At 39.2% G+C, this 27,971-nt stretch overlaps 1 protein-coding gene across 1 annotated transcript; it reads left to right on the top strand.

Annotated features, from left to right (window-relative positions):
* Positions 1 to 22: 22 nt before the first annotated feature.
* Positions 23 to 27,971, top strand: ESCO2 (establishment of sister chromatid cohesion N-acetyltransferase 2). Its single transcript, XM_006058908.4, has 11 exons — positions 23 to 202; positions 1,551 to 1,611; positions 2,362 to 3,187; positions 5,291 to 5,384; positions 8,412 to 8,469; positions 12,087 to 12,213; positions 13,351 to 13,482; positions 14,547 to 14,636; positions 15,318 to 15,461; positions 23,493 to 23,668; positions 26,717 to 27,971. The coding sequence occupies exons 2-11, from the start codon at positions 1,559 to 1,561 to the stop codon at positions 26,847 to 26,849; spliced, it is 1,833 nt and encodes a 610-aa protein (XP_006058970.1). The 5' UTR covers positions 23 to 202; positions 1,551 to 1,558; the 3' UTR covers positions 26,850 to 27,971.

Here is a 27,971-nt window from a genome sequence, read left to right as displayed (position 1 = left end):
GCGGGAGACTCTTGGAGACCACCTCCTGCGAGGCGGGGCAAGCGCTGGTGCACAACCAATCGTCGAGCCTGTCCTTGGAGAAGCTGCGAAGCGGCGAATCGGAACGCAGCGGTTTCCGCCTGGACTGGCGCGCGAGAATTTGAATACAGTGGGGGACCACGGACTCGGCTGAGGAGAGGAAGCCTGTCTGAGGTGCTACCAGGTAAGTGCTGCGTGGGGCCGAGGCGTGATGTGGAAGAACCAGGGGACCAGGAGGTTCTGTGGAACGTGGAGGTGAATGTCAAAGGAAGAGAGCTTTTGCTCGGTGCTTGGCGCGTTCTAGGCTGGAGACCAGAGCTAGCGAGCTGGTGTACGCGCTTCCAGGTCTCCGGGTTTCCATCTTTCTGACGCTGAGTTTTCTTGCCCTTTTGCCCTGACAGCGTGTGGGGACAGGGTCGCTTTTCTCTCCTGTCTTTCCTTATTCAGCCTCAGAAAGATCTTTAAAGCTGCAGCTCGACACGAATTTCCAGAGACTCGGGTCTTTCTGTATAACTTGAAAGTTATGCTTGTGTATTAAAAATACACTTGATCCGAAAGGAAGGGGAAGGGAAAATTTATTGAGCAACATACCATCTGCTCGAGAGTTAACATGCGTCATTGTGTTTATTCCTCGCAGCCTTAGGAGGTCAGAGTATTTTGTAAATAAGAAAACAAGCGGCTCCTCAGCTAGTAAAATGTGAGAGAATTATGCTTCCCTGTTTTCTTGCTGGCTTCTGATGAAAAAGTTAGAGATGGTCTCTGCCTTCATTGTACCTGCAGCCCGTAGGGAAAGACCGTCAAGCCAAAGACGAGAAAATACGCAAAATGGATACCAAGGAAGTGCAGGGTGGATTGGAAGCCTAGGGCGAGAGCATCTAACAGCCGGAGGGCTGTTGGGATTTGGGGGGAGGCGGGTGGTGAGGGCTATGGGAAGGACAGCTGCCCAGGATATAGAGTGACTAAACTTGAGATGAATTCATCAGGCTGTTGAAGTCGGGAAAGTGTGTCCTGAAATGGGGTAAAATCCTTCCTCTTTGGTAGGACCATTTTCCAGCTTGAAATTTGTACTGTTCTTCTTAAATTAAATTGTACTGTCTCTGCTTAATTAGTGGGGGGGCTTTCCTGGTGGCTCAGACGGTAAAGTGTCTGTCTGCCTACAGTGCCGGAGACCCGGTTTCAATCCCTGGGTCGGGAAGATCTGGAGAAGGAAATGGCAACCCACTCCAGTATTCTTGCCTGGAAAATCCCATGGATGGAGGAACCTGGTAGGCTACAGTCCATGGGGTCGCAAAGAGTTGGACACGACTGAGTGACTTCACTTTCTTTGTGAGGTAGTGTTTTGTTGGGGTTTTTTTCCCTTCATGCTTTAAACCTTTATCAAAGTAATTTGCTTTTAAAAAAAAAAAACTTTTTTTTTTATCTTAATGGACCATCACCCATCTGAGAACTGTTTCAGTATTATAAATCGTAGTTTTGATATAGCAATTTTTATACACATTGGATTTATTTGGTTATTGTTCTGTTGTTTTTAGGAGTTAGGATGTCAACTTTAACGCCAACAAAAAGGAAGCAGTGCTCTTTGAGCCAGGACATGTAAGTCTCATCCTGAGTGGAAATTCTTAAAAAAATCTACCGTCTTAAATTTTTTTTATCTTCTCTTCTATGTCTAAATATTTCCATTCTTTCATTTCTTATTCCTTGTAGTTACAGTAATACTTTATATTCTAATTCTAGTCTGGAAATAATATAAGCTTTTATAATTAATTCTTTAGTGCCTTTGGAGGGAATCAGGAAAAGGGCTGTTACCTATGTTACCTGTTACCTTGGAAATATGTGTCAGAGCTTTTATTACCTTACTTCCTTCTGCTCTCTTATGTAACATTTAACATGCTGTTTTGCATATAATAGGTGATCATCCTATTATACACAGCAATCCTAGAAAGTTGTGTACTCTGTGTATGTTATACCAGAGATATAAATTACAGGCCCTAAGTGGTCAGTTTATTGTGTATAGTTAATCATTTTAGGGAACTTGTTTCAGAGTATATGGCCAAAACTTAGAAATAGGTTTTAAAACACTCATACACGCACACACATTTCTCAAAGCTTCTTTGTAAAGTGTTTTCACAAACATTATTGGGGTCTTAGTTTTGAAAAATACTCAAATACTTTGTAAAGACAGAATTTGAGAATTCCTACTGCTAATCTAGTAGTGTATGTAGATAGATGCTTTTGGAGATATATTTTTAATATGCCTTCCAGGTGAAGTTGTTTATTGCTTAGTAGTAAATTGACATAAAAACCGAACCAAAATAACTATCAATGGACTGTTTCCTTTCATAGCCCATTATCAGATATTCCATCAAAGAAATTAATTTTGGACTTCACTGAAAATGTATTTCCATTACCTAATAAAAAGCACATTTGCCAAACCAGTGATAAAAATGAAGGAAAGATTCATTGCTCTCAACAAGGCCATTTGATTTCAAGTCCACTCAAAACAACTAAAAATGGATTGCCATCTGCAAATAAAGGTTCACCATTTAAATCTTCTGTGTCTGCTGTATCCTTTTACAACAAAGATAAGTGGTACCTCAATCCACTGGAGAGAAAGCTGATAAAAGAGAGTAGATCCATTGGTCTAAAAACTAATAATGAGGATAAATCGTATTCCTATATGACAGAAAAAATGCAAGGAAAACCAGTCTGCTCCAAGAAGATGAACAAAAAACCACAGAAGAGTTTAACTGCTAAGTGTCAAGTGGGATATAAATGCATCAAGCCTGTATCAAAGAATTCTAAAAATTCCAAGCAGTACCGAGTGACCTATAAGCCAACTGTGGAGAATAATTGTTCCTCAACTGAAAATAATCTGAATGCTCCTCGAGTTCTAAGCCAGAAGGTCAAACCACAAGCTACCCTCCAGGGTGGAGCAGCTTTTTTTGTTAGTAGGAAAAAGCCCACATTGAGAAAATCATCCCTGGAAGATAAGCTGTTACTGGGACTCACCCAGAAAAATAAATCAGAAGTTATTGAAGAGTCTGATGGAGAGACTGTCAATGAAAGAAGGTTTGAGACAAGGCAAGCGCCAAAGTGTGTGTTAGTAGAAAAAGAACTGAATGTTGAGCTGTTGAGTGAAAGAAGTAAAAGTGAAGAGAAATTAATAAAGGTAAATGGAAATTCATAGCTTCTAAAACTAAGTTGGCTCTCTCTGTATATAATGGTGGTGGTGGTTTAGTTGCTAAGTCGTGTCTGACTCTTGTGACCCCATGGGACTGTAGCCTGCCAGGCTCTTCCATCCATGGTGTTTCCCAGGCAAGAAGACTAGAGTGGGTTGCCATTTCCTTCTCCAAGGAATCTCCCCAACCCAGGGATCGAACTCCTGTCTCCTCCATTGCAGGCAGATTCTTTACTGACTGAGCTACCAGGGAAAACCATATCTGTATGTATGTAAGTAGGTAAGTATGTATGTGTGTGTGTAGCTAGTCCCTTAAAATGAAGCTCAGAAAAGAAAGAAATGTTGCCGAGAAATCATCATGTCATTTTAACAAGACTGTCTCTTCATTATCAAATAGACATGGAGAAGGTTAATAAGATGAGAAATACAGAAGACCCCCCCTCAATATACACACATGGATTGAGAATTAATTTTAGCTTGAGTGGTGCCCCTTATTTTTTTAATTGGCATGTATCTATATACAGTGAATTGTGCAGATATATAGTCTGAATTTTGATAAATTCACATACCATGTAACTAAAACCCCTATCAAGATACAGTTGTGTGTTTTTTTTTTGTCAGAAACAGTATAAAGAATTAGTAGAATTGCTCTTAGGCTTAGGCAAGCAAGAACATGTTCCATTTAGCAATATACTTGGCAATACTTGATAGACAGGAAAAAACATTGACAGTGGGAACTGCAAACTTAAATGTTTACAAAGTAAAATTAGCTGCAAAACTGGTCTGATCTAGATATGTTTCCATACATTGATTTAGTGGAAGGAAATGAAGACCTGTCAAGTGGTAGCCTGATACTTTGTTCCCTGAGATTACTGCCATACGGGAACAAAATTTTGTTTACAGTCTGGAGGACTGCTTTTATGAAGCCATATACTATCATAATTATAAAGAATTTTGAGGCAGAGTAGAAAAATAGGATTTTCCTCCCTTTTTTGGCTTAATGAAGCCTACCATCATTTTTTTGGTAATATGGGTTTATGGTATTACGGTTTTGGTATTATGGAGGTAGCTCTTTAAGTTCCTTCGTGACTGTGGTTCAGAGAAACTTTTATTTGATAGTTAGTGTCTTTAGGGGCTTCCCAGGTGGCACTAGCAGTAAAGAACCTGGCTGCTAGTGCAGGAGACATAAGAGACATGGATTTAATCCCTGGGTTGAGAAGATCCCCTGGAGGATGGCATGGCAACCCACTCCAGTATTCCTGCCTGGAGAATCCCAAGGACAGAGGAGCCTGGCAGGCTACAGTCCATGGGGTTGCAAAGAGTCCAACAGGACTGAGTAACCAAGCACAGCACAGCTAAGGGTAAATCCTGTTTTCATTACAGCGTGATAACCTTTTCCCAATTCTGTGGAGCCTTGAGAAATGGCAAACTGATGGCCTGTCTCCCGTTCTTCTGAGATAGTTATGATTTTGAATAGGAGTTCTTTAATCAAAAGTTTTTTCCTTTTCCCCCAAGCTGTATGTTCTCTTAAGTCTCATCAAATAAGTAGTGTTTACTGAAATTTGTAACAAGTTTTTCTCCTTTGTTTTTCCCACCTCCCTGCTACTATCCAAAAAGTGGGAGTTAGAAGCCTCTCCAACTACTCCAGGATGTTTTTCTCTCCTTTGCTCCCTGTTTTTAAAGCTTGTGACAAAGGGTTGGTTCTTTTCAGTTTGGCGGCTCCTAGGGAAATTTTTGCCATTTTTACTGATTTTTCTGTTGTTCAATTTATTTTTGTAGACAGGTTGTTCTATGATTTTCATTCTGTCATCTTTATCAGGAAATAATACATTTTTGACAGGATGACAAATTATAAACTGAAATATGCACACTCTATATAAATGTAATACTTTACTTTAAAAGTATTACATTTAGTAAATATAGAGGAAATTTTCCTTAAAACAGACTGAAAATTGAGGATTTAAAGTCATTATGAAATGTAATTCATGATGAAAATACATATTTTGTTTTAGAAATGGATCTCTTGGGATTCATTGGCTAAATGTGTGATGATTAAGAATTATAGGTTTCTTTAATTTTACTCATTATTTTCAGGATGCATCAGATGGAGTCATTTCTTCAAGGGAATGTAAAACTGATGAAAATAAAAGTTGTCCTTCAGAGGAGTCTTTCAGTGAGAACAAAGCAGGTAAGTAAGAGAACTTTTCTTCTCAAAATGAGTTTTTTTCATGTAATAATGCTTCATTACATGTGTCAATATGAAATTATATAAATACTATTTTGGCTTTTTAAAATATTCAGTATCCGTGACTTTGTGTTGCTCTTGGTAACACTGTTTTCAATGATAAGCAGTGCAGTGCATTTTGAGGAGGAGACAAGGAGAATCTATGGGAGAACTTAAGACAAAATACTCTGATTAATTGGTCTGTGAGATATGGCCCAGTTACTTAAGCTATCTAGAGCTGGGTGTTCTCATCATACCTATGCTTTTACCCCAAATGATAGGAGTGAGTGAAAAATATATATATCTGTGATCAAAGCCCAATTGTAAGCAGAATTCACTAAGCCATAAGAGGGCACTGGATTTGGCATCAGGAGTTTTGGGTTTTGTCTGGATCTGCCAGTGATTAAGTGTGATCTAGGGAAGAAATCTCTCAAGTAAGAGGTTGGACCCAGGGAATGAACTCAGGCCATGGGAATGAAAGCACTGAATCGTAACCACTGGACCACCAGGGAACTCCCACTTCTTTTCTTTTTTTAGATAAGCTTTTTATTTTGTAGTAATTTTAGATTTACAGAGAAGTTGTACCTGTCTTACCCCATTTACCCTATTGTTGTTGTTCAGTCACTAAGTCAGGTCCAACTCTTTTGGGACCCCATGGAGTGCAACACTCCAGGCTTCCCTTTCCTTCACTGTCTCCTGGAGTTTGCTCAAACTCATGTCCATTGAGTCAGTGATGCCATTCAACCATCTCATCCTCTGTCTCCCCTTCTCCTGTCCTCAGTCTTTCCCAGCATCAGGGTCTTATTTTCCAGTGAGTCTGTTCTTTGCATCAGGTGGCCAAAGTATTGGAGCTTCAGCATCAGTCCTTCCAATGAATATTCAGGGTTGATTTACTTTAGGATTGACTGGCTTGATCCCTTTGCAATCATAGGGACTCTCAAGAGTCTTCGAAAGCATCAATTCTTTAGTGCTCAGCCTTCTTTATGGTCCAGCTCTCACATTCATACATGACTACTGGAAAAACAATATTTTTAACCAAACAGACCTTTGTTGGCAAAGTGATGTCTCTGCTTTTTAATTCACTGTCTAGTTTAGTCATAGCTTTCCTTCCAAGGAGCAAGTGTCTTTTAATTTCATGGCTGCAGTCATCATCTGTCGTGATTTTGGAGCCCAATAAAATAACATCTGTCACTGCTTCCACTATTTCCTCTTTTTATTTATCTGATGGGACCAGATGCTGTGATCTTAGTTTTTTAATGTTGAGTGTTAAGCCAGCTTTTTCACTCTCCCTTTGACCCTCATCAAGAGGCTCGTTTGTTCTTCTATACTTTCTGCCATTGGAGTGGTATTATCTGCATATCTGAGGTTGTTGATATTTCTCCTGGCAGTCTTGATTCCAGCTTGTGATTCATCCAGCCCAGCATTTTACATGATGTACTCTGCACAGAAGTTAAATAAGTAGTGTGACAGTACACAGCCTTGTCATACTCCTTTCCCAATTTTGAACAAGTCCTTTGTTCCATGTCCTGTTCTAACTGTTGGTTGCTTCTTGACCTGTAGGTTTCTCAGAGACAGGTAAGGTGGTGTTACCATCTTGTACGACTATTATACTTTTGTCAAAACTAAGAAACTAATCACTGGTATATTATTAAATAAGCTCTAGGCTATATCTGGAATTGACTGATTTTTTTCATTAACATCTCCTTTTTGTTGTAGGACCCAACCTAGGGATCACATTGTATTTAGTTGCCAGGTCTCCATAGTCTCCTCTTGTCTGTGACATTTTCTCAGTCTTTTCTTTGTTTTCATGACCTTGACATTCTTGAGGAGTACTGGCCAGTTATATTATAGGATGTTCCTGTACCTGGGTTTGTCTGATGTTTTTCTCATCGTTAGACCAGGGTTGTAGGTTTGGAGGAAGAATGCCACTGAGGTGAATGCCATTCTCACCACTTTGGGTGCGATGTCCACATGACATTATAGATGATGTTAACTTAACCTCTGTCACTTAGTTGGTCAGGTTTGCCCAATTTCTCCACTGTAAAAGTTACCCTTTTTCCTTTGCCAAACTCTGTTCTTTGGAAGGAAGTCATTAAGTCTAGCCTACCCTTTCAGGGAGGGATGGGGATTAAGCTTCATCTCCTGGAGGGGGAAATTTTCACATATATTATTTGGAATACTTCTGTTAGAAGAGTTATCTCTTCTCTCCCATTTATTTACTCAATTTGTAAGTAAATAAATAGACTCCTGAATATTCACCAGTATGCACTCATGAATATTTTATATTTGGGGTTAAAATCTAATACTACATGATTTATTCTGTCATTCATATTGTTCCAGCTTTGACCATTGGGTCAGTTCTCTTTGACATGTCCCCTTCTTTTGCTTTTTGAGCACTTCCTTATTACTTTCTGGCACTACAAAAGGCTATAGGCTCCTCTTGCATTTTCCCTAACCTAGTCCTAGACTCAGCCATTTCTCCAAGGAACCATGGTCCCTTCTGTTGGGGAATATTATTTGGAAACCAGGTTCTGGACTTGATGTGCTTATTGCTCCTGGAGTACTTTTGGTGATGTACATAAAAACTTATTATCAAACCCAGGTTCATGTGGAATTTTCTTCTAGAAGTTTTATAGTTTTACATTTAGATCTGTGATCCATTTTGAGTTAATTTTTAGGTGAGTTTTGTCATTTTTTTGTATATGGATGTCAAATTGTTCCAGCATAATTTGATGGCTATCTTTTTGCCATTGAATTAACTTATGCTTCTTGGTTAAACATCAGTTGACTATACGTGCATAGGTGGTGGGTGTTTGGGGCTCTATTTTGTTACATTGATCTGTTTGTCAATACCATACTGTCTTAATTACTGTTAGTCTTAAAATCAAGTATTGTGAGTATTTTTGTTTTATTAATCTTGAAAATCTTATGCTTTAAAGCTTTAAGTTTATTCTGGGATACAAATTATTGTTCACTTTTTTCCCTTACCAGTTTCTCCTGAGTCCATTGTCTATCCCATCTTCACTATGTCTTCAGTCAACACAAAAAGGTAAGGGTTGCTCTTATTTTAATGTTCAAGGTTTAATTATGAGTCCATTGGGTCTCTCTTTTTTTCATATACTATTTAATTTGGAGAGCATTTTTCTCTTCCCCATTGAAATATTTAGAATAGGAGATGAAATCAGACCCTCTCATAGAAACTTCATAAGAACTTGAAGAATTAAGAGAAGGAAAAGACCTTTATGGGCTGGAATAACAGTAATTTCTTCAATTTTTGTATAATACCTGACCCATAATAATTTATATTCACTATTTCACTTATCCCCACAACAACCCAGAAGCTTGATATCATTATTACCATTTGCAGCGGAGAAAACCTTGTAATTCAGCCACAGTTGCACAGCTCTTAGATGACAAAGCCAGGACTAGAATCCATGATTAATCAAAGCCCATTAGGCTGTATTGCCTCCTTTGTGTGATAACATACTGATAATAGTTCATGTTTAATGGGCACTTGGCATCTCATGGTGTGGACACCATTATTACCCGATTTTACAGATGAGGAGACTGGCCAGAGGAATAAGTAACTTGCAGCAACTCAATGCTGTTATAATTTCCAGCTGAAGCTACACACTATCCTGCTCAAAACTAAAACTGGAACTGGGGGAGGCATGGGTGCTTATGAGTATATGCAAAAAAGCTCTGAGAATGAAGTTTCTTACAGTTTGAACACCTCGCTAGGCAGTATTAAGTCACTTCAGTCATGTCCGACTCTTTGAGACCATATGGGCTATAGCCCACCAGGCTCCTCTGTCCATGGGATTCTCCAGGCAAGAGTCCTGGAGTGGGTTGCCATTTCCTTCTCTAGGGAGCTGCTCAGTAAGCAGCTTTGTTTCTTTTTTCCCTATTTGATGATAAACATCTGAAGATAATGAGCAGGGAACTTCCTAGTAAAGTTTTCCTGCTCTTAGGGCATCTCACCATAAATTGTCTTGGAGATTGGTCGGCTGGGTAGCTTTTCCCCTTCAGAGACCATATTCCTAATTTCTTTCACCTTTCCCTTTTCTCATCTGTCTTCTATTTATTGAGGATCAAAACCTATCACAATCAGCTAACAGTGTGTAAACTAACCTAGCACAGGGAGATATTAGGAGACTTGGTTGAATCATTTGAAATTTGCTCATTAGGTAGGACCCAAAAAGTCAGATATCATCAGTTTCCTGTGGCTTACTCTGACTTTTACTTTAGGTAGATTACAGATTGTCTGGGTTTGTACTCTTACAGTTGGCGAACATTTATACAATACCGTGTGATGTTGAACTACACTGAATTTTAGAGATGTGAAGATAAGTACAACATGGCTCTGCTGTCAAGGAAGTCATGGTTAGAAGAGGACAGACATTTAAACAAATGTGTATAATAAAGTGTTAACATTGCTAGGCTAGAAGTAAAAATGCCTGCAAGGATGGGAAGTGCTGAGTTACTTAGCAAAGGTTGTATAAAGGCATAGAGGAGTCAGTGACCTAGACAAGTGTTTTTTATATTGTTGGCATTATTAGTATTGATAGTTTGTCACATCAATAAAAATTTAAGGGCATCACATCTAGCATTTTTTCTTAATGGAATAATACATCTCTCACATAGTAAGTGTATTTAATGAATCTTTTTTCCCAGTTATGTATGTGTATCTGCATTGGTCATGATGTGAAATATATTTCTCACCATAGGTTTGTCAAGTCATTATAAAAGCTATTTTCTAGTCAGATGATAAGAGGACAGATTGGGTTAGCATAAAGCATTACATAGGGTATTTTTCCAGTTTTTTTTTTATTAATGTGAGTTTCTGTTTGAACTTCTTGCTTTGGGTACTTGTTCCCCCACCCCCACCCCCTTGCCTCTACTCTAGAGATTTCTATTTCTTTGATCCTTGGGAGAAAGTCATTTCATTGTAAGGCAAGGGTTATAAACTTAGTGCCTACGGAGACTGCAGCCAACTGGAGAAGCACACCCCATCTAAAAGAGCCTGTGCCAGTGGCTCCAGCTCTTAGATTCCTTGATGAACAGGCCTAATGATCGTCCAGTGTCTCTTGCAATATTGGAAATACACATTTTTAAGTGAAATCTCTAGATTTTAAAATATTCGTAGCTAATCCAAACTCTACGTGAGCCAATCAAAATATCTGGTAGCTGGATTTGGCCTATAGGCTCCAGTTTGCAACCTCTATGAGCCAGCCCCAGCATTGTCTCCTAAAGGGAAAAGATTGCCTCAACATCTATCCAGCTAAATTGTTTTCTGTCTAAGAATTTGAGACTAGTAGGGTGCAGAGAAGGCAATGGCACCCCATTCCAGTACTCTTGCCTGGAGAATCCCATGGACAGAGGAGCCTGGTAGGCTACAGTCCATGGGGTTGCGAAGAGTCGGACACGACTGAGCGACTTCCCTTTCACTTTTCAGTTTTCACTTTCATGCATTGGAGAAGGAAATGGCAACCCACTCCAGTGTTCTTGCCTGGAGAATCCCAGGGATGGGGAAGCCTGGTGGGCTGCCGTCTATGGGGGTCGCATAGAGTCGGACATGACTGAAGCGACCTAGTAGCAGCAGCAGCAGGGTGCTGCTTTAGGTGTGTAGTAGCTCACTCACTCCGGAGAAGGCAATGGCACCCCACTCCAGTACTCTTGCCTGGAAAATCCCATGGACGGAGGAGCCTGGTAGGCTGCAGTCCATGGAGTCGCTAAGAGTCGGACACGACTGAGCAACTTTACTTTCACTTTTCACTGTCATGCATTGGAGAAGGAAATGGCAACCCACTCCAGTGTTCTTGCTTGGAGAATCCCAGGGACGGGGGAGCCTGGTGGGCTGCCGTCTATGGGGTCGCACAGAGTCGGACACGACTGAAGCGACTTAGCAGCAGCAGCGGCAGCTCACTCACTTCCCCATGCCCCAGTAAAAAGTTGTTGGATTGTAATATGCTGGTTGCTGGTGACTGACTTCCTGTGGGTCTGTGAGATCCAGTATAGTGTCTACTTATTTGCTGTGGCATTCCATGAATTTCTTTATGCCTGCATGGGTAAATATTGTCTAAAGATTTAAAAAGCAAGAAAAGATTAATTTTTAAAGGTGACATCAACTTATGAAGAAATCCTATGTATATGCATCTGATTTGTTGTTGTTGTTTAGTCACTAAGTCATGTCTGATGCTTTGTGACCCCATGAACTGTAGCCCCCAGGCTCCTCTGTCCATGGGATTTCCCAGGTAATACTGGAGTGGGTTGCCATTTCCTTCTTCAGAGGATCTTCCTGACCCAGGGATCAAACCTGCATCTCCTGCTTAGCAGGTGGATTCTTTACCTGTGAGCCACCTAGGAAACCCATATGCATCTGATGCTATAGATGAAATCCTTTGAACTTGGAGTTAGAAGACAGGAATTTGAGTCTTTCCATCATTCTTCCCTAGTTACTTTACCTTGAGTTGACTACCGATCCTGTCTGAGTGGGCCTCAGGCTTCTCATTGTTTCTAGCCCTATTACTTCAAGTTATTACTGATAGAAAGCACTAAAAATTGCAAAGTCCTCTGCAAATGTTATATACATATGTTTTCTTTTCATTATAATTTATCAAACGTGTTAAAATTATTAAATAACACTTACCACCTTTCTATTTCAAGATCTCTAGTTGAAGAACAGTCTTCTGTGGGATCCACCACATCTACTAACTTCTTAAAACAAGTCAACATACAGAAGAGTACTAATACCAGAGATTCAAACAAAGAAACAAAAGACCAGCTCATCATTGTGAGTAAATTTAAAACAAAGCTCCTCCTGTACGTGAGTCTCACGTATAGAACCTGAAGTCTGACGTGTGGTCTTAGCCTAGTTACCAGGAGTTACAGATGTTCTGAGTTTGTAAATGCTACCTTTGCTGTTGTGGCAGCATTTAAAGCTAGTCAAGGATATTTTTGAACAGATAGTGTTGGGGAGTGCTGGCAGTTTAGTAGAATGTTGATGAATGAGTTGTCTCGGAATCAAAAAGACTTAACGAGAAGAGCTACACTGCATTAGATAAGGGTTTGGCATATGATACCTGTGGGCCAAATTTGGACCATGGCCTTTGAGCTAATAGCATTTATATTCTTAAAAGGTTGGGAAGAAAAGGAGAAGAATATATGTGGCCTGCAAAGCCTAAAATGTTTACTATCTGGACCTTGGCAGAAAATTTGCAAACACCTATATAGATAGTTCAAAATTTGGTGTTTTCAGTAGCCTTAAGCAATGCCTTGAGACAGAATAGGAATTAATAAGCCTTGACACTGAATATCCCTGAATTCTCTATATTCATTAATGTATCAATGCTTTTCTTGAACTTTTACTACGTATTGTACTTAATTTTTATCAACTCTTGGGGAAAATAATTTTAATATTTATTTTTTAATTTTATTAATATGTTAATTTAATTTATGTAATATTTAATTAAAATTAATTTTTCCTAACCATTTAAGGAAAAAATGCTATCTAATGAATATATAAGTCCTGAAATTTTGCCCTGCTTCTTTGAAATAAGGCTTTTTTAGGCCTCTCATATAAGAGCTTAGTAAGGATGTTCCATTTTTCATCTTAGCTATAATATTTATGATTTCATCTTATTCCTTCTTAGAACTATGGGTCCAGCTAAAGAATCTTGGTGTGTTTTTTTTCTGCCGTCCATTCAAAGAGGCAGTTTCACTTTTATCACGATGGCATGTTAGGCTCTTCTCATTCTATTTTGCTGATGGGTAGAGAGAAAGAGTAACCAGACTTTCATTTATGTTTCACCTATACCAGCAAAAAAGAAAAATAAGGACAAATTTGAATGAATGGACAAATTTACATGAACTAAATGTAGAGCTATCTGTGATGTGTTTAGATGGGCTATTTTCCCTCTTCCAATTGTAGGATGCAGGTCAGAAACATTTCGGAGCCACCATGTGTAAGTCCTGTGGCATGATCTACGCTGCTTCCAACCCCGAGGATGAACTGCAGCATGTTCAGCATCACCACCGATTTGTGGAGGGAATCAAATATACAGTAAGTATAAAAAAAAAAGGTTGTTTCCATTTGTTCTAAAAGTGAAAATGCTTTAAAAGAGACATTCCTTTTGCCTAAATATAGAAAGATTTACATATCCAGAAATATTTTATCATCTGTAATTTTGTTGTGTGTTTAATATTTGAGACTGATGGTATTTTAGTTTTAATAGATGTGCCATTTCAAACTTCATGTGCTAATATAAGAGAAGTTACTGCTCTTGGTCGAATGAACACCCTGCATCCTTACCTCTAGCTTTTGGAGCAGAGCTGAGCAGTCACGGTAGAAAACTCAAAGACTTGAGGAGTTTCCCCTTTTCTCACTCCAGTTTCTTCTTTCTAGATAACCTTAGAAAAACGGCTTTCTTTGACTCCTCCAGGGTATTTCTTTGCTCTTCATGAAGCACCTTCATGAAATACCTTCCTACTCCATATACAGCATGTTGTTGGCCTTATCTTTATGATTGTACCTGCTACTCAAATGCATCCCCGTTTTTCATGTTTTTATTGCTGTAATTCATGCCTTCATAATATTTTTAGCCTGATTTATTAAAATTCTTCTTATCCTGCCCCTCCCCCACTTTCACACTGCTAATTCATGGGTTTTTTTCTCTGTATTCCTACAAGGGGCTCTTATTTGACTTCGTCTTGTTTTATAATGGGCTTCCCTTGTGGCTTAGCTGGTAAAGAATCTGCCTGCAATGCGGGAGACCTGGGTTTGATCCCTGGATTGGGAAGATCCCCTGGAGAAAGGAAAGGCTACCCACTCCAGTAGTCTGGCCCAGAGAATTCCATGGACTATGGGTTCTCAGAGTCGGACATGACTGAGCAACTTTCACTTTCTTTTATAATAGATTATTTATGTGTCTCCCAACAATATGTCAGCCCCTTGAAGACAGGAGCTTTGTTTCAGTCATCTTTTATTTCCCTTACCACATTCACGTAGTTGAATTTTATCTTTTTTATATCATTCATTTGTTCATCTTTTTTGTCTTCTCCAGACCACATTATTTAATTTTTTTTCCACTTTAGATCAAAATGTGATTTTATTCCCCCCTTTGGCAGGGCTGGAAAAAAGAACGTGTTGTAGCAGAGTTTTGGGATGGGAAAATTGTGTTGGTCCTGCCACGTGACCCGAGTTATGCTATCAGAAAGGTATGAAACGTTAGTTTTTCTTTTTAAATTGAAGTATAGTTGCTTTACAATATTAGTTTTTCAGTCTTTGTTTTCCTTCTATTCTCCCCATTCTCCACCAAAAAATCGACCTATATTGAAGTATTATATAAAACACCTTTGCTTATAGATAATCCCTGTACATTGGTACAGGTATTAGGATGACTTTCAAAGTAGTTCATACAAAATTAAACTTACAATTACAAAACAAGTAAAGGTGTGTCAAAAAGAGATTAAAGAAAACAGATTAAGAGTCCATATTGTATTGCTTGCCTACATCTTCCATTTGTGAAAAATAAACTTTATAAGGTTGAGAAATTAACAGCTCCAGGGTCTAATTCTTAGGTTGGTATTGCCTTTGTTTCTCGGGCTGGATGTTTCGCCCCAGTAGACAAGGGATAAAGCTGAAACAGAATCTTCCTACTCCCTGTTCCACTCAAGGGTGCTGAAAGTGATGTTTAAAATAGTTTCTTAAAACCCTGTTTCCCAAGTGGCAGAAACATGCCTCAGTAGTGGAATAATTTGGGGGTTGTGAAAATTTAAGAAATAGAGACTAAAGAGGTTAAACTGATAAGCATACTTTTGTGTGTAAATATATATATATATATATTCTGTTATATTTTTAAAAACAAATTTATCTCTTTCGGTTTTTGACATCATTAGGTTGAAGATGTCCAGGAACTTGTTGATAATGAATTGGGCTTCCAGCAAGTTGTTCCCAAATATCCAAACAAAACCAAAACCTTGCTCTTTATCTCTGATGAAAAGAAAGTAGTTGGGTGTTTAATTGCAGAGCCCATCAAACAGGTATGGTATGCTGTCTTATAAATTACTGGAGTAACTTTTGAGCAAAATGAAGTAGTCGGGAGAAGTCTCAAGCATTTAAGAAGGCTACCATTAATGATCTTTTTCCTTCTAAAATATCCTTGACCATCTAGATAATTGAAGTCATTTATTTCTATTATGTCTGATATTTTGGCTTATAAAATAAGCAGGATTAGTCAGTCTTAAGTTCATATAAGTCTTTTATATACTTGGACTATAAAGTATAGTATTTTAAGCAAGCTCAGTTGTTGAACATGTGGCTTACTACAGGTTAATATATTTGGCAAAATGGTTGTTCAGTTCAATCGCTCAGTCATGTCCAACTTTTTGTGACCCCTTGGACTGGCTTCCCTGTCTATCACCAACTCCCAGAGCTTGCTCAAACTCATGTCCCTTGAGTCAATGATGCCATATAACCATCTCATCTTCTGTCATCCCTTTCTCCTGCCTTCAGTCTTTATCAGCATGAGGGTCTTTTCCAGTGAGTCAGTTCTTGCCATCAGGTGGCCAAAGTATTGGAGTTTCAGCTTCAACATCAGTCCTTCCAATGAATATTCAGGACTGATTTCCTTTAGGATTAAATGGTTTGATCTCCTTGTAGTCTAAGGGACTTTCAAGAGTCTTCTCCAACACCGCAGTTCAAAAGCATCAATTCTTCGGCACTCAGCTTTCTTCTATACAGTCCAACTCTCACATCCATACATGACTACTGGAAAAACCATAGCTTTGGACTATGATGGACCTTTGTTGGCAAAGTAATGTCTCTGCTTTTTAATATGGTGTCTAGGTTGGCCATAACTTTTCTTCCAAAGAGCATGCATCTTTTAATTTCATGGCTGCAGTCATCATCTGCAGTGATTTTTGGAGCCCCCCAAAATAAAAGTCTGACACTGTTTCCATTGTTTCCCCATCTATTTGCCATGAAGTGATGGGACCGGTTGCCATGATCTTAGTTTTCTTAATGTTGAGTTTTAACCCAGGTTTTTCACTCTCCTCTTTTACTTTCATCAAGAGGCTCTTTAGTTCTTCCCTGCCTTCTGCCATAGGGTGGTTTCATCTCCATATCTGAGATTATTGATATTTCTCCCGGCAATCTTGATTCCCGCTTGTGCTTCATCTAGCCCGGCATTTCGCATGATGTACTCTGCATAGAAGTTAAATAAGCAAGGTGACAATATACAGCCTTGACATAACTCCTTTCCCAATTTGGAACCAGTCTCTTGTTCCAAGTCTGGTTCTAACAGTTGCATCTCGACCTGCATACAGATTTCTCAGGAACAGGTTAGGTGGTCTGGTATTCCCATCTCTTGAAGAATTTTTCACAATTTGTTGTGATCCATACAGTCAAAGGCTTTGGCATAGTCAATAAAGCAGAAGTAGATGTTTTTGTCAAACTCCATTGCTTTTTCTGTGATCCAATGGATGTTGGCAATTTGATCTCTGCTTCCTTTGCCTTTTCTAAATCCAGCTTAAACATCTGGAAAATAGTACATGGTTCATGTACTATTGAAGCCTGGCTTAAAGAATTTTGAGCATTACTTTGCTAGTGTGTGAGATGAGTGCAATTATATGGTAGTTTGAACATTCTTTGGCATTGCCTTTCTTTGGGATTGGAATGAAAACGGACCTTTTCCAGTCCTGTGGCCACTGCGGAGTTTTCCAAATTTGCTGGCATATTGAGTACAGCACTTTAACAGCATCATCTTTTAGGATTTGAAATAGCTCACCTGGGATTCTATCTCCACTAGCTTTGTTCGTAGTGAAGCTTCCTAAGGCCCACTTGAGACTTCGCATTCCAGGATGTCTGGCTCTAGGTGAGTGATCACACCATCGTGGTTATCTGGGGTCATGAGATCTTTTTTTAAAAGTTCTGTGTATTCTTGCCATCTCTTCTTAATATCTTCTGTTTCTGTTAGGTCCATACCATTTCTGTTCTCAATTGTGCCCATCTTTGCATGCAGTGTTCCCTTGATATCTCTAATTTTCTTGAAGAGCTCTCTAGTCTTTCCCATTCTATTGTTTTCCTCTCTTTCTTTACATTGATCACTGAGGAAGGCTTTATCTCTCCTTGCTGTTCTCTGCATTCAAATGGGTATATCTTTCCTTTTCTCCTTTGCCTTTAGCTTCTCTTCTTTTTTCAGCTATTTGTAAAGCCTCCTCAGACAACTGTTTTCTCTTTTAGCATTTCTTTTTCTTGGGGATGGTCTTGATCCCTGCCTCCTATACAGTGTCACAAACCTCCGTCCGTAGTTCTTCAGGCACTCTGTCTTTCAGACTTAATCCCTTGAATCTTATTTCTCACTTCCACTGTATAATCATAAGGGATTTGATTTAGGTCATACCTGAATGGTCTAGCGGTTTTCCCTACTTTTTTCAATTTAAGTCTGAATTTGGCAATAAGGAGCGCATGACCTGAGCCACAGTCAGCTCCTGGTCTTCTTTTTGCTGACTGTATAGAGCTCCATCTTTGGCTGCAAAGAATACAGTCAATCTGATTTCAATGTTGGCCATCTGGTGACGTCCATGTGTAGAATCTTCTCTTGTGTTGTTGGAAGAGGGTGTTTGCTTTGACCAGTGCGTTGTCTTGGCAAGACTGTTGGCCTTTGCCCTGCTTCATTTTGTACTCCAAGGCCAAATTTTTGCCTGTTACTCTGGGTATCTCTTGACTTTCTACTTTTGCATTCCAGTCACCTGTGATGAAAAGGACACCTGTTTTGGGTGTTAGTTCTAGAAGGCCTTGTAGGTCTTCATAGAACTGTTCAGCTTCAGCTTCTTCAGCATTACTGGTTGGGGCATAGACTTTGATTATTGTGATATTGAATGGTTTGCTTCAGAAACGAATAGAGTTCATTCTGTTGTTTTTGAGATTGTACCCAAATACTGCATTTCAGACTCTCTTGTTGACTATGAGGGCTACTCCATTTTTTCTAAGAGTTTCTTGCCCATAGTAGTAGATATAATGGTCATCTGAATTAAATTCTCCCATTCCAGTCCATTTTAGTTCACTGATTCCTAAAATGTTGATGTTCACTCTTGCCATCTCCTGTTTGACCACTTCCAATTTACCTTGATTCATGGACCTAACATTCCAGGTTCCTATGCAGTATTGCTCTTTACAGCATCGAACCCTGCTTCCATCACCGGTCCCATTCACAACTGGGTGTTGGTTTTGCTTTGGCTCCATCCCTTCATTCTTTCTGGAATTATTTCTCCACTGATCTGCAGTAGCATATTGGGCACCTGCCGACCTAGGGAGATCAGTATCATATCTTTCAGTATCATATCTTTTTGCCTTTTAATACTGTTCATGGGGTTCTCAAGGCAAGAATACTGAAGTGGTTTGCCATTCCCTTTTCCAGTGGACCACGTTTTGTCAGGACCCTCCCATTATGAACTGTCCATCTTGGGTGGCCCTATACAGCATAGCTCATAGTTTCATTGAGTTAGACAAGGCTGTGGTCCATGTGATCAGTTTGATTAGTTTTCTGTGATTATGGTTTTCATTGTGGGTGCCTGCTCTCTGATGGATAAGGATAAGAGACTTTTGGAAGCTTCCTGATGGGAGAAACTGACTGTGGGGCAAACTGGGTCTTGTTCTGATGGGTGGGGCCATGCTCAGTAAAGATGGCAAAGTAGAAGGACACACACTCATCTTTTCCACAAGAACTCCAAAATTACAACTCGCTGCTGAACAACCATCAACAGGAGAATGTTGGATCCCACCAAAAAAGGATACCCATGTCCAAGGGCAAAGGAAACGCCCCAGCGAGATGGTAGAAAGGGTGAAATCATGTTTAGAAGCAAACTCCATACTCACTGGAGATGCTCGGAAGGCTCAAACAAAACCTTGTGTGCACCAGGATCCAGAGACCCCACAGAGACTGAGCCAGACCTGCCCTTGGGTGTTTGAGTGTCTCCTGTGGAGGTACGGGTCAGCGGTGGCCTGCCGCAGGGGCAGGGGCTCTGCATGCAGCAGACCTAGGTCACACAGCCTGTGGCATAAGCCCTCTTGGAGGAGGTCGCCATTAACCCCACCATAGAGCCACTGAGCAGACGCCCCACAAACTGCAGAACAATTACACCAAAGAAATTCTCTCACTGTTAAGAAAGTTCTAGGATCCACAACAGATTGCCCAACCTGGGGATCTGGCAAAGGGAATGAGAAGCCCCAGGGATTTTGACTTTGGAGACCAGTGGGATTTGATTACAGAACTTAAAACAGGACTGGGCAAATAAACTTGTTTGCACAAAACCTTGTGCACACCAGGATCCAGGGGAAAGGAGCAGTGACCCCATAAGAGACTGACCCAGACTTGCATGTAAGTGTCCAGGAGTCTCTGCAGAGGCTGGATTGGTGGTGGTCTCCTGCAGAGTTGGAGGCACTGAGTACAGCAGTGCAGACAGGGGACCTTTTGAAGGCCTTAGCGGTTATCTTCCTTACCTCCACCATAGTTTGGCCTCAGGTCAAACAACAGGGAGGGAACACAGCCCCACCCATCAACAGGAAATTGGAAAGGTTGTTACTTGTCTGGTAATTAGAATCTACTTTGGATACTAATTAGCAGTGTTCTGGCAGACGAGTTAGCAAATAATAACCCATGGACTTAAGTGTGGCCTTCCTCTTTTTTGTAAATTTTTATTGCCCCAGAGCCATGCTCATTCCTCTTCCTATTATCTGTGGTTGCTTTTGTGCAACAGTGGCAGGGTTGAGTAGGTGCAACGGAGACCACATGGCCCAAAGAGCCTAAAGTATTTACAGTTTGGTCCCAAACAGAAAATGTTTGCCAACCCTTGTTCTCAAATAGAGATAATAGTTTTTGCCCTTCAAGGAGCTTACTGAGTAGTCTTAAGCTAGAGAGAATTATAGCTCAAATGTGTTCTTTTAACCTGACTTTATAATATCCCACACTTATGTCCCTTTACTTTTAAAAATACTTACCTGTTTTAAGACATCTTGAAATGATGCTAGCATAAATTGGTCTTACTCATTTTGTGTGTGTGTAATAAAGTTTTATTAAAGTATAAAGAAGACAGAGAAAGCTTCTGACATAGGCATCAGAAGGGGGCAGAAAGAGTACCCCTCTGCTAGTCTTCAGCTGGATGTTGTATAGCCACTGCTATATAACAGTGCCGCTAAGTCGCTTCAGTCGTGTCTGACTCTGTGCAACCCGATAGACGGCAGCCCACCAGACATAATAGACACTCAGCAGAAACTACTTCAAGTTTTCTTATTTTCCTGGGCTAGCCGTATGCACTTTTGTGATGCTGGGCAGCAGCAGAGAATGGCAGCTGTAGTCTACTAGGCGATCACAAGGGTAAACAAACAGTATACTTAACTGTTCTCTACATACAGCCATTTTGTTTTTCATTTTTAGTACAGTATCCAGTAAATTACATGAGATATTCAGCGGGTTTTTTTTTCCTTTTTTTTAATTATCAATTTTATATTTATTTATTTGGCTGTGCCAGCTCTTAGTGGTAGCATGATGGATCTTTAGTGCAGGATGTGAACTCTCAGTTGTAGCATCTGGAATCTAGTTCCCTGACCGGGGATCCAACCCGGGCCCCCTACATTGGGAGCTCAGAGTCTCAGACACTGGACCACCAGGGAAGTTCCAGCACTTTATTATAAATTAGGCTTTGTGTTTGATGATTTTGCAAACTGTAGTCTAATGTAAGCATTCATAGCATATTTAAGGTAAGCTAGGCTAAACTATGAGGTTTCGCAGGTTCAGTTCAGTTCAATTCAGTCACTCAGTCGTATCTGACTCTTTGCGACCCCATGCATCGCAGCACGCCAGGCCTCCCTGTCCATCACCAACTCCCGGAGTTCACTCAGACTCCCGTCCATTGAGTCAGTGATGCCATCCAGCCATCTCATCCTTTGTCGTCCCCTTCTCCTCCTGCCCCCAATCCCTCCCAGCATCAGAGTCTTTTCCAATGAGTCAACTCTTCTCATGAGGTGGCCAAAGTACTGGAGTTTCAGCTTTAGCACGATTCCTTCCAAAGAAATCCCAGGGCTGATCTCCTTCAGAATCGACTGGTTGGATCTCGCAGTCCAAGGCACTCTCAAGAGTCTTCTCCAACACCACAGTTCAAAAGCATCAATTCTTCGGCGCTCAGCTTTCTTCACAGTCCAACTCTCACATCCATACATGACCACAGGAAAAACCATAGCCTTGACTAGACGGACCTTTGTTGGCAAAGTAATGTCTCTGCTTTTGAACATGCTATCTAGGTTGGACATAACTTTCCTTCCAAGGAGTAAGCGTCTTTTAATTTCATGACTGCAGTCACCATCTGCAGTGATGTTGGAGCCCAAAAAAATAAAGTTCGCTGGTTAGGTGTATTAAATGCACTCCTTTTCAAGGTATAGTGTTTTCAGCTTATAACCTATGTTTATCAGGATGTAACTTTGTAAGTTGAGGAAGATCTGTATAGCCAACTGACTCCTACATGTACTCTTCGGTTCATTCTCATTTCAAAAGCAAAGTGTTCTTGATGGAAGTCCAAGTTTCACATACACCTAAGAACAGCTATAGTGGAAAACAGTGACAATAGCAAATGCTGGTGTGGGTGCAGGGAAAGGAGGTTTTTTCATTCATTGTTGGAGGGACTGTAAAATATTACAGCCACTCTGGGAACAGGTTGGCAGTTTCTTAAAAAATTAATTATACATTTACCATATGACTCAGCAATCATAGTCCTGAGCATTTATTCCAGAAATGAAAATTTATGTCTACACAAAAGCCCATAGCTGAGTGTTTATAGCAGCTTTATTTGTAATAGCCAGTAGCTGGAAACAACCAAAGTGTCCTTCAGTAAGTGATTAATTAAACACGGTAGTATATCCATACAGTGGAATGTTACTTGGCAATAAAAAGGAACAAACTGTTGATATATGCAACAACTTGGACAGGTTATCAAGAGCATATTGCTGAGTGAAAAAGAGCCATTCTCAAAAGATCACATGCTGTATGAGTCCATTTATATGATATCCTCAAAATATCAGAATTTTAGACAGAACAGATTGTGGTTGCACAGCTTAGCAATGGTGGAGGGGAGAAAATGGGTGTGATTATAGAGAAGTAGCAAGAGGAAGAGCTTCATGATAATGCAGTAGCTTTATATTTTGATTGTAGTGATGGTTAAATCAATATTCAGATATGATGAATTATCACAGAACTGTCCTACCCACATTGTTCCCATGTTAACTTCTCAGTTTTGGTATTGTACTACAGTTATGGAAGATGTAACCATTGGGGGAGATAGGGTGAAGGATACACATCCTCTCTGTGCCATTTGTCAACTTCCTCTGAATCTACAATGATTTCAAAATAAGAATTAAAATACCAATTTCATAGTTTATATGCAAAAACCTTTAGTGTTATTAATTTTTTTAGGGTATCTTATATACACTTTAGGATGGAAAGAATGGGAGAAGCTTATGTGCTTTATTAAGAGTCTGAATTTTATCATTTTTTTAAATCAATAAAAGAAGGAAATTTCACATTGGTATAATACACTGCTGCTGCTGCTAAGTTGCTTCAGTCGTGTCTGACTCTGTGCGACCCCATAGACGGCAGCCCACCAGGCTCCCCCGTCCCTGGAATTCTCCAGACAAGAACACTGGAGTGGGTTGCCATGTCCTTCTCCAGTGCATTAAAGTGAAAAGTGAAAGTGAAGTCGCTCAGTCGTGTCCGACTCTTAGTGACCCCATGGACTGCGGCCTAACAGGCTCCTCTGTCCATGGGATTTTCCAGATAGGAGTACTGGAGTGGGGTGTCATTGCCTTCTCTGGTATAATACACTAGTATGTGGGAATATCTCAACACCACTATCATTTTTCTGCATTAAGTGAATATAATTGGGCAAGAATTCAAGAAATAGCAAAGAACTTAAACATTTTTGTGAAGGTGGAATAAGATTTATTTTAGATACTTAAGTTTTGTTTAAAAAGAAATGTGAACTCAGCTGTACCATTAGCTCTAATGCCTCTGTGCATCACTGCAGGCCTTCCGTGTCCTGTCTGAACCAACTGGCCCAGAAACCCCAAGCTCTAAAGAATGTCAGAGGGCTTGGCAATGTTCAGATGTACCAGAACCTGCAGTGTGTGGGATAAGTAGAATCTGGGTCTTCAGACTGAAAAGAAGAAAGCGCATTGCACGACGACTGGTAGACACGCTCAGGTAAGAAGTACAATTGGTCAGACCCAGGTTAGCTCTCCCAGAAGCTTTCCTCGCTTATGAGCCAAAGGAAATGATGTTGGTCTGTGTAAATACTACCAAAGTCAGGCTGAGGCAGTGCTGACACTGAAACGAAAAAAAAAATACTAGGTGTACTCAATTTTGCATACAGTATTCCAAGTGTGAAATATTCTAGACCAGTGCTTTTCAAACTACCTGTAGTCAAAGACTGGATTTTGTTATAGACCAACACATTAATAAGATAAAGTAAAGATAAATTGCTAGGAAATAGAAGGCAAACAAATGGAAAATACAAGTCCAACTTTTTGATTCAACAGATGTAAAATTAATTTAAATAATCTATAAAAACAAAAGAATTGTAGAAATTGTATGTTTATTGATGTGTGACTAGATGATTAATAGAGACTTACTGTAACACAAATGTAACTAAATGTAAAAGTGAATTAGCAAGACAACCCAGAGAATAGTTATTTACAAATCATTTATCTAATTAGTAAAAGTCCAGTATATCTAACATATATGAGAACTCTTACACACATACCTTAAAAGGGGAGCAGTGAGAAAAGTTGGTGTCTATGAAGATTTTTGTTTGTAGTTAATTGTGAAATAACCTCCACTTTCTTTATTTTTTATTGAGATACATAAATTTGGTATGGAGAGAGAGAGAGTGTGTGTGTGTTAGCTACTCAGTTTTGTCCGACTCTTAGCAACCCCATGGAGCCCGCCAGACTCCTCTGTCTGTGGGATTCTCCAGGCAAGAATACTGGAAGTGGGTTAGCCATTCCCTTCTCCAGGGGATCTTCCTGACCCAGGGATTGAACCCAGGTATCCTGCATTGTAGGAACACTCTTTACCATCTGAGCCACCATGGAAGGCCATGGAGAATACCAGTATTTAACCTGGTTCTACCAGGCAGTAGTCCAGTGCTTCTCAAATGTGAAAGTGCCTGTGACCAACTTGGGGATCTTGCTCAAATGCAGGTGTGATTCAGTAGATTGGGGTGGGCCTGAGATGCTGCATTTCTAACAAGCTCTTGGCTGATGCTGAACGTTGCTGGTATGTAGGTAATACTTTGAATACTAAGGCAATGGATTGTAAGCAGTGATGAAAATAAAGTTGCAAAGGAGAAATATAAAACAATCATTTGAGAACATATCTTCTCACACACTTGGGTTGGAGATACAGGTAACATAATTGGCAGCTCTCCTGTATGTGAGGAGCCTAATCTTCTCTCTCTACAGACAATGTATGTTTTAAATCCTCACAAGTGAACAGTATTATTCCTAATTGTTTTGCATCAGAAGCAGCTGAGGCTCAGATAGGATTATTAGTACAGATTACACTGATGGAGATAGTAAAAGGAGAGTTAGGACTCAAAGCCACAGATCTAATAATTTTTCTGTAGCTCATACCATCATTCATGAAGCAAAGAGAACTGCTTAATCAATATTTTGCTTTGGAGTCTAGTATATATAGCAATACACTTTTTATTCAATTATATAGTAAGTATACTTGAAGCGGATATCTTCTCATTGAATCCAATTCTTTTTTATTTTGAAGTAATTTCACATATGAAAGAATAGGAAGAATAGTAAAAAGAACACCCTCAGGATCTTTGTCCAGATTCTTTTTTATTTTCTTCCTGAATTATTTTAAAGTAAGTTACATATAATACACCTCTTTACCCCCTTAGTTTTTCAGTATGTTCAAGTATATTCTCTTATATAAGAACAGCTCAGTTACCAAATTTGGGATATTTAATATCTAATGTATAGTTCATCGGAGAAGCTAATGGCACCCCACTCCAGTACTCTTGCCTGGAAAATCCCATGGATGGAGGATCCTGGTGGGCTGTAGTCCATGGGGTCGCTAAGTCGGACACGACTGAGTGACTTCACTTTCACTTTTCACTTTCATGCATTGGAGAAGGAAATGGCAACCCACTCCAGTGTTCTTGCCTGGAGAATCCCAGAGACGGGGGAGCCTAGTGGGCTGCCGTCTATGGGGTTGCACCGAGTCGGACACGACTGAAGCGACTTGCAGCAGCAATATAGTTCATATTTCAGTTTTATTTGTCTCAAATGCCCTTCATAGCATTTTTTTTTCCTCTTCAGGATTACATATTGCTTTTAGTCATAATATCTCTTTAGTCTTCATCTTCCTTAACCTGTAAGTTACTTAGCCTTTCTTTGTCTTTTAGGACTTTGACGAATTTAAAGACTAAGGCCAGTTATTTCATAGAATATCCCTCAGTTTTGTTGAATTCTTTCAGCTATTTCACTTTATTGCTTTTAATCCCAGTTGAGCTGGATCAAGGAGAATTGTAGTCAAAATGCAGTCAAAATATAGTCAAAAGGCAAAATTAGGTTTTGCCTTCTTAAAGCTCTGAATGTGTGATGTAGTTAAAAAGAAGATAGTTATTGGTTAAAATTGTTGGTGTTATATTTTTTTTGTAATTATCTGTGGCTTTTAATTAGCAATACTATTTCATATCAGTAGCTTATTATTACCACGGATCACCTAGAGTGAACTGGATGGTTTGTATGGTTCTCTTTGCCTCTCAGCAGAACTTTTTATGGGCCTTAGTTTTCTCACCTGTGAAATGATACCATTAAACTTCCACCCCCTAAAATATAAGACATTGAGTCATTTTACCACTTAATAAAATAATTTTAACTAAGAATATTTAAAAAGATTGAGGGGCTTCCCAGGTGACTCAGTGGTTTAAAAAAAAAAAAAAAAAAAACTCATTCCTGCCAATGCAGGAGACAAGAGTTCGATACCTGGGTCAGGAAGATCCCCGGATTAGGAAATGTGAACCCACTCCAGGATTGCCTGGGAAATTCCATGGACAGAGGAACATGGAGGGCTGCAGTCCATGGGGTCGAAAAGAAGTTAGACACGACTTAGTGACTGAAAAACAAAGAGATTGAAGTTTTTTTAACTACATTGCTTTAAAATATTGTGCTCATGTTTAATCAAAATTTAAAGTTGGTTCCATTGTTAAATTGTCTTTTCCTCTTTTTTTAGGAATTGCTTCATGTTTGGCTGTTTTCTCAGCACTAATGAAATAGCATTTTCTGACCCAACACCAGATGGCAAGTTATTTGCAACCAAGTACTGCAACACACCTAATTTCCTTGTATACAATTTTAATAATTGAAACCAATTTCAACTATAGAACAGTTACTGTGTGAATGAGTTCTGACAGCCTATTATCATAAAATACAAACTATTTAACAAATAGCAAGTACCTAGGGATACAAAGAAAGGAAAAATCTTTAATGTATACTGTTTAGCACTCTGAATCCTTAATTATGAAACTTTGTAGCTATAGCTGGAAAATTATTTCTCTTCTGTGTAAGAACATTGGTTTTTCACAGAAATTTGACCTGTTATTTATAAAGTAAACTTTGAGGCCAGAATTTCTTCATGCCTGATCAGAAAGTTTAAAGATAGGCAAATTTCCATCCCCATTTTTTAAAAGTAACTCCTGATTTCATACACAAAATTCTCTTTTTATAGGTACTTGGCTGTAGCAACTCAGTTTGAGTCTAGTTAAAGTATTCTTAATTCCCAATTTGTACCAGGGACAGATGTCCTTTTGTATAGAACAGAATTTATAGCTAAATATTTTTCATTTTAAAAATCATTATTCAGAAAGCACACTTCAGAAATAATTAAACTTTGTAATTGCACTATTGTCATTAATTTTTGGTGTTTGTGCTACTTTTCTTTAGTGAACTTATTACTGGTGATTGGTGTCTAACAAAATGGATACCCATTTGGATTAGATGATTCATATGGTTAGATTTTAAACCTAACAGATTTAAAATTTAACAGAACCAAGGTTAATAAATATGTCTAGGCTGATGGGCCACAGAACATGATGACTTTATGTAAATATACCTAAATATGGATACATTTTTCTAATATAATTCATGGATACTTTGAAAAACAGAATTATTCAGCTTTTTTTATTATAAAGTCATGTAGCTTCACTCTGGCAGTAAGACTCTAGGGAAGTAGTGTCCATGTCATAACTCTGTAGAATCTGTTCCTCTACATTCTTTTATTTGCCTTTAAGTTAATAGTTCTAAAATTTAAAAGTTTGGTTTCTAAAAAGACTGTGAAAGTGTTAAAATGTGTGTAAATTTTCCAAACATTTTAATGCTAGTTTCTGTACTGCTGTGTTTAAAAATTGTCTGAAATATTTTAAAACTTTATTAACATTATTTTGCTCGATGCCTTTATGATGAATCAATTAAAATTCTTTTCTGTATTA

This window comes from Bubalus bubalis, chromosome 3 (genome assembly GCF_019923935.1).
Source record: "Bubalus bubalis isolate 160015118507 breed Murrah chromosome 3, NDDB_SH_1, whole genome shotgun sequence".
In the NCBI taxonomy this organism is placed as follows: Eukaryota; Metazoa; Chordata; class Mammalia; order Artiodactyla; family Bovidae; genus Bubalus; species Bubalus bubalis.
The sequence above is the reverse complement of the archived record's forward strand: the minus strand, read 5'-3'. Positions and strand labels throughout refer to the sequence as shown.